Here is a 14,798-nt window from a genome sequence, read left to right as displayed (position 1 = left end):
GGAGGGGCGCTACGAAAAAAAAAAAAGGAAAATTAAACTTTAATTAAAAGTTAAAAGTTAAAAAACTAAAAATGCGAGGAAAAAAAAAAAAAAAGGTAGATATTTGACAAAGTGAAGAAGTAGAGAGTCCCACTACGGATGGAGAGAGAGGGAGAGAGAGTGGTAGAAGAGAGACGGATGGATGGATGGATGGATGGATGGATGGATGGATGGATGGATGGATGGATGGATGAACAGCACAGATAAGTGTATGTGTGTGTATGTGTGTGTGTGTGTGTGTGTGTGTGTGTGTGTGTGTGTGTGTGTCTGCAGATGATTGGCTAAATGACAACAGGGATGGACGATGGATGGACGGATGGATGGATGGATGAGGGATGGATGGATGGATGAGGGATGGAGGGATGGATGGATGGATGGATGGGGGGAGCAGGGAGGGTAAAAAAGGGGGGAGGAGTGCGGTTCGAATGGCAGCGGAGTGTGTTGTGATTGTGGTTTTCTGCACTGAAGAAAAAACATGAAAAACACCGGAGAACCCAAATTCCACGAGACTTCTCCACAAGGGTCTACTTTTATAATGATGCTGTATACTTTATAGGAGTCCAATAACTTAACGATAGGCAATAAATAAAATCCTTTTTTTTTTTTCATCATCTGAGGCAGTAAAAATGTATAAAAATAGAACTGCTTTTTTTACAAATAAAATTTACAGGCCTGTGGCTTTCTGTACTTTGAATTATTTTTTTTTAAATCTTTCAACAAACATCAAGTATTTTCAGTTACCCCCTTAAACCCATAAACTCTTTTTTATTATTATTATTATTAGTATTAGTATTATTATTATCATAGACTTTGTCAAATTCTGGATGTTGGTTTGAAAATGTTTTTTTTTTTTTCTACATGCTGTAATCTCCGCTTCCTCAACAAAGACCAATGTGATCTGACCCAGAAAAAGTAGTTTTACTAATTGTTATTTCTTTTTTTTCTTCTTCTTCTTCCATCATCTGAGAAATAAAAAAACTGTTTTTTCATTTTCACATAAATAATAATAAGACGTAGCTGGAGAGAGAGTGTGTGTATGTGTTTGTGTGTGTGTGTATAAGTTTTTTTCTTCTTCTGTGGTGGTGGAGTGTAGCTGTAACTGTACGGCAGGCTGACTAATAACTGTAAAGAGGCCACTAATGTTTTTTTTTGTTTTTTTGTTTGCAGCCTTTGCTCCCGGGTTGCCAGCAGGCATAGAGGGGTTTTCGGAGAAGCAGCGGCGGCCTGCAACCAACACCGCGGAGGTCAAAGGTCAAAATGTGCATATCGGCGTGCGCGTCAAAAAAAAAAAAAAAAAAAAATTAAAAAATTGTTTTTTTTTGAACCCTTCGCCAGGCCTTAAGGTTCACAACGAGAGAGAGAGAGAGGAAAAATAAAAAGTAAAAATCATCATGGCTCCTTTTGTCTTTACCTCGGTTCTGACTGTAACTAGTCCTTTAAAAATGTATAAATAATCACTCAGAAAGAAAAAAATTAAATAAGTTTTAAACAAACTTTTGTTTTTGTTTTCTTAATAATAATAATAAAAAAAAAAGCTACCCAAGATAGCTACTTTCTTCCATTATAAAAAAAAAAAAAAGAAAAAAAAATTGCACAAAGTAATGGCGGTAATGGAAGCGTTCATGTGTGTAAAAAAAAAATTAAAAAACAAAAAAAACAAAAAAAACAAATTGTAATAATAAATAATACTTGAAAGCTAACATAAAAATCTTCAAAAAAGCAAGAAAAACAAGAAAAAAAAAAAACAAGGCGTGTGTGTCTCCCTCAGGGTGGTTGTAGGTCGTCTCCCCCTCCCTCCCACATCCCCCCCAAACCCCCCCCCCCCCACTCAATCAACCCCCCCCCTCCCTCCCCCCAGTCCCTGTGTAGAGAGGTCGTGGCTCGGTTTGCTGTTGGTTTTTTTTTTTTGTTTTTTTCTGTTGGTTTTTTTTTTTTGTTCATTTTCATTCTTTTCGTGGGGGGACTTACCCTAGCAGTGCTAACATGGGGAGCAGATAGACCCTAGTGCTAAGATCAGTATGGTTTGCTGTCGTTCTTGGAGCGCTTCAGCTGCACCTTCAGCCGCTTCATGCCGATCTGGAAGCCGTTCATGGCCTGGATGGCTGCCTGTGCCGACACTGGATTGTCGTAGCTGACGAAGCCTGACGAAGAAAAGAGAGAGAGAGAGAGAGAGAGAGAGAGAGAGAGAGAGAGAGAGAGAGAGAGAGAGAGAGAGAGAGAGATCGTTGGTTGAAAAAATAAAGGTGGAGATTGATTGCCATTAAACTCTCAACAAGGAGAGTTTTATTGTTAATCATTTATTTGTCAAATCAATAGTTTTTTGAATTGCATGAGTGAAGGTAAACTACAGCTAGCTATTGTTTTTCCTAGTGGCCATTTGCGGTATTGCAGCACAAAAAAAAAAGGAAACCCTGTGGCCCCAAAAACAGTTTCCTACATTAGCTATTGTATTGTTACCATGGTTGTATTAGGAAAGCTAGATAAAGCGTCAATGCTCAGGCAAGTTTTTTCCTAGTGGCCACTTGCAGTATTGCAGTAAAACATTCTCACCCAGAGTCTTCTTTAATGAACATGTATTTAATGTATAACTGATTCACATCTATTAGGACTACTATTTTTACTACTGCTAGGAGTGTAATTGCACTTAACATGTTAGCTAATGTAGCCTTAGCAAATGTTAGCGAATGTCTATAGCCAGTCTGTTAATATTGAACGTTAGCTGACCTCTGTTAGTTTATTTCACATTTAGTCTATGGTGGCATACAGTTAGCATTATCATTAGACTGTTAACTAACGATATGTTAAAATTGTCCAAAGTCATGGCTTAGCTTGTAATTGCACCTAACATGTTAGCTAATGTAGCCATAGCAAATGTTAGCGAATGTCTATAGCCAGTCTGTTAATATTGAATGTTAGCTGACCTCTGTTAGCTTATTAGTTAGCTATTTAGTCTATGGTGACATACAGTTAGTATTACCATTAAACTGTTGACTATAGCTAACAATATGTTAAAATTGTACAAAGTCATGGCTTAGCTTGTAATTGAACCTAACATGTTAGCTAATGTAGCCATAGGAAATATTAGCGAAGGACTATAGCCAGTCTGCTAATACTGAACGTTAGCTCACCTCTTTTAGCTTATTTTACATTTAGTCTATGGTGACATACAGTTAGCATTACCATTAAACTGTTAGCTAATGATATGTTAAAATAGTCAAAAGTCACGGCTTAGCTTGTAATTGCACCTAACTTGTAGCCATAGGAAATGTTAGCGAAGGACTATAGCCAGTCTGCTAATACTGAACATTAGCTTACGTCTGTTAGCATATTATACATTTAGCCTATGGTGACACACAGTTAGTATTATCATTAAACTGTTGACTATAGCTAATGATAGGTTAAAATTGTCCAAAGTCACGGCTTAGCTTGATAACGTCACCGACCTTAGTCCCACCAACTGAGGATCTGATATTGTTTTTTCTATGAGGAAGCTATAATCCTCACTGTTTCTGGTCAAATGACACAGTATACTCCTTTAGTCCGACAATCAAGTGTTTTCTCTTTTTTTATGTGCCACAGAAAAAATCTGACCAGATCAGCAAGCTTCTACATGACGGTCTTGTCTATTTACAGCAATTATACTGTCTTAAAAAAATAAGCTTGTAACAATAAAACTGATATTAAAATGCTTCACGAGGCGTGCTCACCACGTTTATGTGTCTTGAGATCTGATTTATGTGTATAACATTTACATCTACATTGAAATACACCCCTGGTGCACATTAAGAAAAGATTAAACTTTAACGACTCCCGCAGGGGGGGAACTGGGCTGTTGCATCGACAAAACAATGAGAGAATAAAAGCAAAGTCTAATGGAATATACATAACAGTCAAATAAATGGGAGGGGGAGCGAGGGGGGGGGGGGGGGGGGGCATTAAAATTGATATAAAAAAAGCGTTTTATGCTCCCAAAAAATAAATTCTGACCTACAACTTGACAAAAGCTAATGTCAGAATAAAGGTTTAGTAGCAGCGTGAGGTAATATTGTGTTTTATTTCTCCTCTGCCTCACACAAAGCCGTCTCCGCACACACACACACACACACACACACACACACTTCGCCTCCTCTCAAGATGCTTGCAACCTCTAAAAACTGTCAGTAAACTCCTTGTCTCGCTCGTCTCGCTCGTCTCGCATTCATCCTCAATCCATTTTCTGACAAGTAGCACAGCTGCCTGTTTGAGCTCCGTATCCACGCTTGATTTATTTCTGTTTCCTTAGTTTGCCATGTGTTACATTCAGGTTTTTGTTTGTCCCTGTCTGTTCTGACTGTTCCTTCTTTCCTTTCCTCCCCCCTACCTTCCTGCCTTCCTTCTTCCTTTCCTCCCTACCTTCCTGCCTTCCTGCTTTCCTTTCCTCCTTCCTTCCTTTCCTCTGTCCTTCCCTTCCTTTCTTCCTCCCTCCTTTCCTTCCTCCTTTCCTTCCTTCCTTCCTTCCTTCCTTCCTTCCTTCCTTCCTTCCTTCCTCCCTCCTTTCCTTCCTTCCATCCATCTTTCCTCCCTTCCTTCCTTCTTTCCTTCCTTCCTTCTTTCCATCCTTCCGTCTTTGTGTCTTTCCGTCCTTAGTCCTTTCCTTCCTTCTTCCTCTCTTCCTCCCTTCCTTCCTTCTGACAGGTGGAAGAAAGGGAAGAAGGGAGGAAGGAACGAAGAAAGGAAAAAAGGAAAGAAGGAAGGACAGATGGAAGGAATGACAGAAGGAAGAAAGGGAGGAACGAAGAAAGGAAAAAAGGAAAGTAGGGAGGAAGGATAGATGGAAGGAAGGACAGAGGGAAGAAAGGTAGGAAGGAAGGACAGATGAAAGAAAGGAAAAGAACACAGGAAGGAAAGTGGGCCGGACTGCACCCCCTCAGCGGGCCGGTTCTGGGCCACGGGCCTCATGTTTAACACCCCTACTTTAGAGGCAGTTTGAGGACAAACCCCCTACAGTGGTAAACTTCTTTTTTTTTTGCATTAAACATTTGATGGGTTAGTTATTTTTGGCTGGACTAAGAAAGAGGAAGAAGAGGAAGAGGAGGAAGAGGAGGAGGCTTAGTTTCAGTTTGAGACCCGACTTCATTCATAACTGGGAAACAGGAAGTGACACAAAAAACCCCCAAAGAGAGAGACAGATAAGTGCAGGTGTGTGTTATCTTGCTTGCCGTACCGAAGCACTTGCTAAGGTTTGTCTGTTTGTCGATGAAGACTTTGGCAGAGACCACGTTTCCGAAAGGCATGAACATCTGCAGTATGTCCTGGTCTCCGAACTCCTGGGGCAGGTGGTAGATGAAGAGGTTGGCACCTTCGGGACCTGGTGAGGGGGGCAGGGAGAAGGGGGAAGGGGGGGGGGGGTTGGACAAAACGAAGAAGCTGGTATAAGGTCAGAGCAGAAAGACACTTGCAGGAGAGAGAGAGAGAGAGAGAGAGAGAGGAAGAGAGAGCTGCATTGTGGCGAGTGGCAATACTGCGCTGTCGTCATAGAAACGGAGCTGAAGCACGCCACCTCGCACACAACATTGCACGGCCTTGAGTTTGTTATTGCTTTTTTTTTTAAACAACATTCTGCAATTGTATTGAACATTAAACAAGGATGAAAGCTTTTTTTTTTTTTTTTTCATTTAATAATTACTGTACGTTCTGGTCCCTCCACTAATAACACAAAAAAAAAAAAGTTCCTTGTTCTCTTCGCTTTTGATTTCATTCATTTTTTCTTTTCAGCTGCACGTCGTCTCCCTTAAGAGGGGTCGCAGGAGGTCCCTCCACCCACGCTCCTTCCATCACACATCCTAATAATTGCAATAGGTCACACACATCCCTCAGAATCAATAAATACCCTAAATGAATCGGCATTATTGTCACATCTTTTTGGTCCGAGTGGAGGTTTCGAACTACAGGATGGACCATGAGTATGAATCTTTACAAATGCATTTTCTTTTTTTTTTCTTTTTTCTTTTGTTTTGTTTTGTTGGAAAAGGGATAGGGACGTGGCTGTATTTGTTTTACGAGACATTTCATCATCTAGTTTGTATTCAGCACCGTGGGCGAAAAGCTTTTGGGGAAATTTAACTTCCATTATGAGCTCCTGTGTAAAGGTGGCACTTTGCAGCAGCAGCAGCAGGAAGAAGGAATTTATCAAGTTTACAGCTTTTTCTGTGATATAGACAAAAACAATAAATAAAAATCTAATGATCAACAATCTTAGAACAAAAAAATATTGACAATATATTCCCAGAGAGGTCTGGTTAAAAAATAAATGTCTTCATATTTACTATAAATATATATTTTTGTTATAAATGTGCACAATTTATCCTGCTGAAGCAATGCAAAGCTCCCTGAAATAAGACTGGAAGTAAGTTTGAATTGTGCCATATTTCATTGCTGTTATATTTTTTACCTTAAATTACAAACAGGTATAACAAATATTGATGGATATTATAAGTTTAGCTGATTTATTAGTGACTTAATGTTGAATTTATGTTTATTTGGAATACTTTAAAAACACAAGTGATGAAGATTTGGATACAAGAATACCTTATTTTCAACAAAAGCACTTTATGTGCCTAATAGTTATTTATTTTTGACTTGATAAGCAGCTCAATTTAATTTATTTTCCTATCAGTTTTCAATATAATGTGTCTTTTTGCAGCAGGAAACACAACTTTTGGCTGCATATGGACACATAAATACTACTTAGAGGCTCTTGAAACTACTCTTATACAGTTTGAATATTAGGTTTCAGAGTAGACAGTTACATTTTTAACTTAAATTACAAACAGGTATAAAAAATATTGATGGATATTGAAAGTTTGGCTGACTTAATTGTGAATTTCTGTTTATTTAGAATACTTTAAAAGCAATTGATGAAGATAATTTGATACAAGAAAACCTAATTTTCAACAAAAGCCCAATAGGTATTTATTTGTTTTAATAAAATGTGTCTTTTTGCAGCAGGAAACACAACTTTTGGCTGCATATAGACACATAAATACTACTTAGAGGCTCTTGAAAGGACTCTTACATAACAGTTTGAACATTAGGTTTTAATGCTGCTCCATAAAATAAACTCTTGAGGTAATATTGCATCCATGTTTAGCACAAAACCCAACCTTTAAACACTCTATCTATCTCCTATTGAGCAGCAGTGATGTATAAACAGGCAGCCCCAGGCTACTAACCCTCTTTCTGGCTGCCGGCGGCCCCCTGCTGCTGCAGCAGGGACTGGCTGTAGAGGGTGGGCAGCGCTGCGGCGGCGTACTGCTGGATCCCTGAGTAAGCCTGCGTCAGCGCGTCCATGGTGCCCGCCGTCCCGTTGGTAAGCCCTGCGCCGCCCAGGCCTCCGTTTAGAGCCGCCATACCTGAGAGCATTTGAGCAACTTTACATAAAACCCAACAATAAAGAAAGAAGAGTGCACTTACTCATTAGCGCTCCCATTGAAGGTTGTGTTTTTACCACACATACACACACACACACAAACACACACAAACATATACAACTGTTACAAGACGTCACACACACACACACACACACACACACACACAGACTTTAGTTAATCATCACATCAGACACATATACCCCTTTTCCACCAAGCTGGAGCTGGAGCTGGTTCGGAGCCAGAGCCTGATTAAGCACCGGTTCTTTGCTTTTTCACTGCCAAAGCTCCAGCCCGGAGCCTCAGAACGGAGCCAGAGCGAGCACCAACTCTTTGCTGGTCTAAAGCAAGAACCGATTACGTCATCGGACTGGGGGCGGGGCTAACGGTTATGAGTTGGTTAGCGGTGTTAACATTTATTAGCCGGCTAGCGGGGCTAACATTTATTAGCTGGCTTGCGGGGTTACCGTTCATTAGCTGACTAGCGTGGCATTTACAGAGGGTTAAAGATTTGTTGATTAAAAGTACTATTTTTATAATTTTTATGCCAAAGCTGTTGTTCTTCTTCTTCTTTGTTTCCAGCAGCCTAGATGCCTTAGTTGCACCATGTTGCTGCCTCTCACTGGTGAATCATGGAAGTGTTTCAAAGTGCGCACCAGCTACGTTATACAGTGACGTAATCGTGTGGCTCCTTGCCGGTGGAAAAGCAACAGGTTTGTAAGAGGTGCTTGGATTAGCACCAACTGAGCACCGAACCAGCACTAGCTCCAGCTCGGTGGAAAAGGGGTAATAAACACAGCACAGAACAACAACAGCTAACATCAGAGCACAGGACTCACAGAGTATTAGTATAAACACAGTTAAGTACAGTATGAGTGTAGCTGATGACAGCCAGAGCTGCTGCACACAGGTTGCCAGGTACGAAGCACGCAGCACGATGCATGCACACACGCAAAAAAAAACACGCTAAGACACACAGAGAGAGACGACGACGGGACGAGATGAGAACAAACTAGCTGTAGGAACCCTTGTTTTTCTCTATTTAGTCATTGAAATAGTCCTGTTTTGAGTTTTTGCAGTGTGTATTTTCTCAGTTTCTTAATTATTATCTTTCAAATTCTCGACTATGTTTTTCTTTTCACTAATTTCCTGTCATTAATTATGCTTTTTTTAGCGTTAAGCTTTCTGTAAAGCTCTTAAAATTGCCTTGTGTGTGAAAAATGCTTTCAGAATAAATCTTACTTTTTTATTTCACAGACAAATGACTAACTAGTGGAAGGAACTTGTTGTTAATTCAGATGAACCTTTAATTTTTCTCTATATTTAATCATTAGAATAGCCCTGTTGGAGAGTTTTTGCAGTGCATTGTCTTTGTGAGAAAACAATTTAAAAAAGGGACTAAAAGTTATCTCTAATTCTGTGTAAAGTCTCTTTACTTTGCTTTTATTTCATGTCATTAATTCTGCTTTTATTGTGTGTTTAAGCCTTCTGTGAAGCATTCAGAATTGCCTCACGTGTTGAAAAATGCTTTAAAAATAAAATTCTCTTAGTTTTTATGGCACAGACAAATGAATATTAGTCACTTTCTGAGCAATAAACTCAAATATGAAATCAAATCATCTTCGTGATCTTCCATTTTTTGTATTTTTAGCTCCTTTAAATGTCTAAAAAATATGATCTTTCCAAAGCTACATCAAATATCTAACACAGAGGTGTCAAACTCATTTTCATTCAAGGGCCACACACAGCCAAATTTGATCTCATGTGGGCCGGCCCAATAAAAAGAAGGAAGGAAGGAAGGAAACAAGGATGGAAAGAAGGGAAAAGTGATAGGAAGGATAGACAAAAGGAAGGAAGGATGGAAGGGAGGAAGGAAGGAAGGAAGGAAGGAAAAGGGATTAGGAAGGAGGGAAGGAAAGACAAAAGGAAGGAAGGAAGGAAGGAAAAGGTATTAGGAAGGAAAGGAAGAAAGGAAAAGAAGACAAGAAAGGAAGGAAGCAAGGAAGAAAGGAAAAGAAGATGAAGGAAAGATGGAAGGAAGGAAGGTAGGATGGAAGGAAACAAAGAAGGAAAGAAGTAAGAAAGGGAGGAAGGAAAGAAGGACAGATGACAGGAGGGTAGGAAGGAAAAGAAGACAGGAAGGAAAGTGGGCTGGATTGGACCCCTCGGCGGGCCGGTTCAGGCCCACGGGCCTCATGTTTGACACCCCTGATCTAACACTTTTCCAACATGTGACATCTCACTTTGGGGGGGGGGGGGGGGTCTATCTTCATGATTTTCCATTTTTTTATGTATCACAGACTCCTTTCAGCTCCTTTAAATGTCTAAAAAATATGATCTTTCCAAAGCGACATCAAATATCTAACACAGAGGTCTTATTATCTCTCACTTTTTCCAACATGTGACGTCTCACTTTGGGGGGTGAAGACAGGCAGGCTCGGTGGTTTGGTGGTTTGGTGGTTTGGTGGTTTGGCGGTGGGGGGGCGTCTGGGCTTGAAAGTGAGGGAACGCAGCAGTAACACTCATTAGCTGCTTGTAATGGCTTAATATCACGACGGAGGGCAACTTGTCTGAGGGGGTCTGACATTGGCTCGGCGTCCTGTCGCCTCACCGTCAGACACAGTGAAATAAATTATCACCGCCGAGCTCCGGATTATAGGTCACTCATTTATTCAGGAATAATTGCACCGGTGACCTTTGCAATTCAATTAAGGCCTAGATGTGTTTAAATGAGGGTTGGTGGTGGTGGTGGTGGTGGTGGTGGTGGTGGAGGGGATGCAGCAGGGGCGGAGGGGTTATAACTGGGACAAAATGGGATGCAAAATGACCCAGTCTGCTTGAGAAGGTATGTGTGTGCATGTGTGTGTGTGTGCGCCTGTGTGTGTGTGTGTGTGTGTGTGTGTGTGTGTGCACCTGTGTGTGTCCGCTCCAGTAGACGTAGCATGTATGATTTACACAGTGGATACAGCTACTCCAGCTGAGGAGCGTTAAAGGTCAGAGGAGAATAATGTGGTGGAAGAGGCCGGTAGTACAGGATCTGGGCTGTCATAACAGCGCTGATTAAGATCCCAGCCCTCGTCTTCCCGAGAGGTCAAAGGCAGGACACACACACACGCACACACACACACACACACACACACACACACACACACACACACACACACACACTGCACCGCTCGGCAGTAACCGGTAGACCGCAAAGTCAATACAATTCACACGTGGATAGAAACACATGTATCTGCCTCTGATCTAACACACAGTGGACTGAACTTTAAATAAAAATGAATTAATTTGATATAAAAAAAAAACCCAGCCGCCCTTCGAATGTGGTTTTTAAAATAAATAAAAAAAATAATAATAACACTGATTTGTCCACATTGGCTTTTGATGTTTTGTGAAATGTTCAGATTTTGATGGACATGAAAAAAGATTTGTTTTTTTAAACATTAAGATGTCCAAATTTTGTTTGTTTTTTTTGGCAGGTGATATCTAGCTTGTGGATTTTCTGGCATAAAAATTGATAAATATAATTTTTTTTTTACATGAAAATGCTCAAATAAATTTTTTAAGATGAGGAAATGTGTTAAATGATTGAATTTGTTATTTTGAGGGAAGAGAAACTGTCAAACTTTGCATTTATTTTGGCACAAAGATGTTTTTGACATTGACAAAGACATTTTTGGGCCTATAAACGGTAAGTTTTGATACTTTTTGAGCATGAATATTGTCATTAATTGTACTTTTGACATGATTATAGTCACATTTAAGTCAAATTTGTATTTCTTTTTGCAGGAGAATATTTAGCTTGTGTATTTTGTGGCATAAAAATTGATAAATTCAGTCATTTCTTAGACATGAAAATGCTTAAATACAATTTTAAGTAGAGGAAATGTGTTATATGTATTGTTTTATTACATGAAAATGATTAAATAAGTTATTTTGGGGGAAGAAAGACATTTAAATGACATTTTTGGGCCTATAAATGATAAGTTTTGATACTTTTTTGGCATAAATACTCATTAAATATACTTTTGACATGATTATAGTCACATTTAAGTCAAATTTAGTACTTTTTTTGACAGGAAATTGATATATTTTTATATTTTTTGGGACACATTTACACTGCAACTCTGAACATCCTCACGAAAGCTTTGTCACAGAAAGTTTGAGATGTTTAAACACTGACGACAAACGAACTGACACAATGAGACACGATTACACACACACACACACACACACACACACACACACACACAGAGACAGACGAGTGAAGTTACAGCGACACGCCAACTCTGCCAGGACGAAACGCCAGCACTCGCACGGCAAGCGTAACCCGGGACACAACCAGGAAGCGGATGGAGAGATGGTAGAAATGGATGAATAGATGGATGAATAATAATAATAATGATAATAATAATAATAATCCAAGCCCAGATGAGTGGATGAAATAGCCATCATAGAGAAAGAGAAAGAGAGAGAGAGAGAGTGTGAGGACAATTTATATCAAACTGAGATACAGAGAGACGACGGGAGGATTGGTTTGGTTTTTATCTCTTTATTTTTATAGAATATGAACTTAAATGTCTGGAAAAAGGAAAATATTTGATTTAAATATCAGAAAAATGACCCTTGACATTAAAGTTGGATTAATTTATGAGTTTTTAACCCTCCTGTATTCCTCGTGTCAAGGAAGGAAGGGAGGAAGAAGGAAGGAAAGGGGGGAGGTAGGAAGGAATGAAGACAAGAAGGAAGGGAGGAAGGAAAGGAACGGAGGAAAGAAGGAAGGAAGGTAGGAGGGAGGGAGAAGGAAGGAAAGTAGGGAGAAAGGAAGGAAGGAGGTAGGAGGGAGGGAGAAGGAAGGAAAGGAGGGAGAAAGGAAGGAAGTGAGGAAAGAAAAGAAGGAACGGAGGAAAGAAAAGAAGGAACGGAGGAAGGAAGGACGGAGGAAAGAAGGAATGAAGACAAGAAGGAAGGAAGGAAGGAAAGGAAGGAGGAAGGAAGGAAGGAAGGAAGGAAGGGAGGAAAGAAGGAATGAAGGCAAGAAGGAAGGGAGGAAGGAAAGGAAGGAAAGGAAGGAAGAAGGAAGGAAAGGAGGGGAGGAAGGGAGGAAGGAAGGAAGGAAAGGAGAAAAGAAAGAGGAGGGAGGGAGGAAAGGTAGGAGGGAGGGAGAAGGAAGGAAAGGAGGGAGAAGAAAGGAAAGGAAGGAAGAAAGGAAGGAAAGGAGAAAAGAAAAGACGGAATGAAGACAAGAAGGAAGGGAGGAAGGAAAGGAAGGAAGAAGGAAGGAAAGGAAGGGAGGAGGGAGGGAGGAAAGGAAGGAAAGAAGGAAGGGAGGGAGGGAGGGAGAAAAGAAAGAGAGGAGGAAGGAAGGAAGGAAAGAAGGAAGGTAGCATTACTATATATACAGATTATTGCTGAGTTAGCATTTTTTTGCTCAATTAAATCAGTTTGAGTTTAATTGAGTTTTCTTTATTTTCCAAAATCAAAAAACCCAAACGATCACTCGTCCCTTCGTCTCTCTGCATCGACTCAAAGGTTTCCGTGGCGATGACAGTGTGCATGTCTGGAGGTGGAAGGGTGGAGGTGGAAAGGTGGTGTGGCTGATGGCAGGGTGAATACTCACTGTTGACGCTACCTGCTAGTGCATTAATGTTGTTCAGGCCGACAGTCGCACCTGCCAGGCCCTGCAGGGTGCCCAAAGAGGTCAGAGAGTTCATGGCACCGGCGTTGGAGCTGGCTGTGGTGCCCGCTGCTGCGGGGAAAGAGAGGAGGCAGAGGAGGAAGATAGAAGAGGAGGAAGAGGAGGAGGATAGAAGAGGAAGAGGAAGTGGAGGAGGAGGATAGAAGAAGAGGAAGAGGAGGAGGATAGAAGAGGAGGAGGAAGAGGATAGAAGAGGAAGAGGAGGAGGCAGAGGAGGATAGAAGAGGAAGAGGAGGAGGATAGAAGAGGAAGAGGAGGAGGATAGAAGAGGAAGAGGAGGCAGAGGAAGAGGAGGAGGATAGAAGAGGAAGAGGAGGCAGAGGAGGATAGAAGAGGAGGAGGCAGAGGAGAAGGATAGAAGAGGAAAAGGAGGCAGAGGAGGAGGAGGAGGATAGAAGAGGAGGAGGAGGAGTGTAGAAGAGGAAGAGGAGGAGGATAGAAGAAGAGGAGGAGATAGAGGAGGAGGATAGAAGAGGATAGAAGAGGAAGAGGAGGAGGATAGAAGAGGAAGAGGAGGATGGAAGAGGAAGAGGAGGAGGAGAATAGAAGAGGAAGAGGAGGAGGATAGAAGAGGAAGAGGATAGAAGAAGAAGAGGAGGAGGAAGAGGAAGAGGACAGAAGAAGAGGAAGAGGAGGAGAGTGAAAAGAGAGGAGGGATAGTAGGAGACAAAGAAGCACACGTGTTATAAAAGCTTTTAAACTAATGAGAGGAGGAGAAGCTTTTCTTATTGAACACATTAAAAAGTCAAACAGCTCGGCTTTAACAGAGCTTTTTGTGCAGAAGGTGCAACATGTACAATTTTAACATCAGTAAATTATCATAAACGTAAATAATTAAAACAACTGCTGCTCGTCTCTACAGTACAATCTGCTGAGGCTCGTATGTTAAATATTAAACTACAGATTTCCATGAAAGTTGATTTGCTTCAGACACTTAAAATAAACTTTATGATTCATCTTCTAAATAATGTTTAATGATGAGTTCATGAACTCAGGCAATTCCCAATTCGGCCTAAACTGATTTTCTTCCAATTTCGACAATTTAAATCCCGACTAAATTGAGTCAAATTGGTAAAAATGTTTGATTTATTTGGTTTAATTAACACATATTAACACTGTGAACACATTTTTTCCACCATGACTCACATTGCATTTGCCCATCAGATTATAAACCTGCATTTTCTTTGATTAAAATAACTAATTAGAGGACTAATTAGCTTCGGAAGAGGTTACGAACTCTCTAAATAATTTTTTTTTTGCAAGATTTGTCTTGTGAGATTTGCAGGAGAGAGAGGAGGGGGGGGGGGGGTAAAAAAAAGGCACTGTACTTCCAGTTTAAAGCTTATAGTGTTAAAGCGTTTTGAGTATCTTGTAAAGATGAATGCTGGGAGGCCAAAAGAGAAAGCACTTCACAATATATCGTTATTTATAGAGCCTGTGTGTGTGTGTTTGTGTGAATGGAGGAAAAACTGAAAGCGTGTTCCTGACAAGAAGCAAAAGGAGGTTCAAGGGAAATGTGATCTCTAAGCAACACATCATCTCCACAGTAGGTTTCATTCTTTCATGGATCAGCAGCAGCAGCAGCAGCAGCAGCACTGTGGCTCCGTTCATTTGAAGGAATGCTGATGTTGAAAAATATTACAAGTAGCACC

General features: G+C 40.5%; 1 protein-coding gene across 1 annotated transcript in view; it reads right to left on the bottom strand.

Moving 5' to 3' along the window:
• The window catches only part of celf2 (cugbp, Elav-like family member 2), a 255,122-nt gene that overhangs the window by 810 nt on the left and 239,514 nt on the right, over positions 1 to 14,798 (bottom strand). The window contains exons 12-15 of the mRNA XM_053313798.1: positions 13,069 to 13,194; positions 7,251 to 7,430; positions 5,243 to 5,386; positions 2,008 to 2,180 (exon numbers count right to left, since the gene is read on the bottom strand). Coding sequence (XP_053169773.1) covers positions 2,053 to 2,180; positions 5,243 to 5,386; positions 7,251 to 7,430; positions 13,069 to 13,194 — 578 coding nt within the window. The 3' untranslated portion in view covers positions 2,008 to 2,052. The remainder of the gene's footprint in view (positions 1 to 2,007; positions 2,181 to 5,242; positions 5,387 to 7,250; positions 7,431 to 13,068; positions 13,195 to 14,798) is intronic.

The sequence above is a fragment of the Scomber japonicus genome, chromosome 23 (genome assembly GCF_027409825.1).
Source record: "Scomber japonicus isolate fScoJap1 chromosome 23, fScoJap1.pri, whole genome shotgun sequence".
Taxonomy (NCBI): domain Eukaryota; kingdom Metazoa; phylum Chordata; class Actinopteri; order Scombriformes; family Scombridae; genus Scomber; species Scomber japonicus.
Note: the sequence above shows the minus strand (reverse complement) of the source record. Positions and strands in the feature narration are given on the sequence as shown.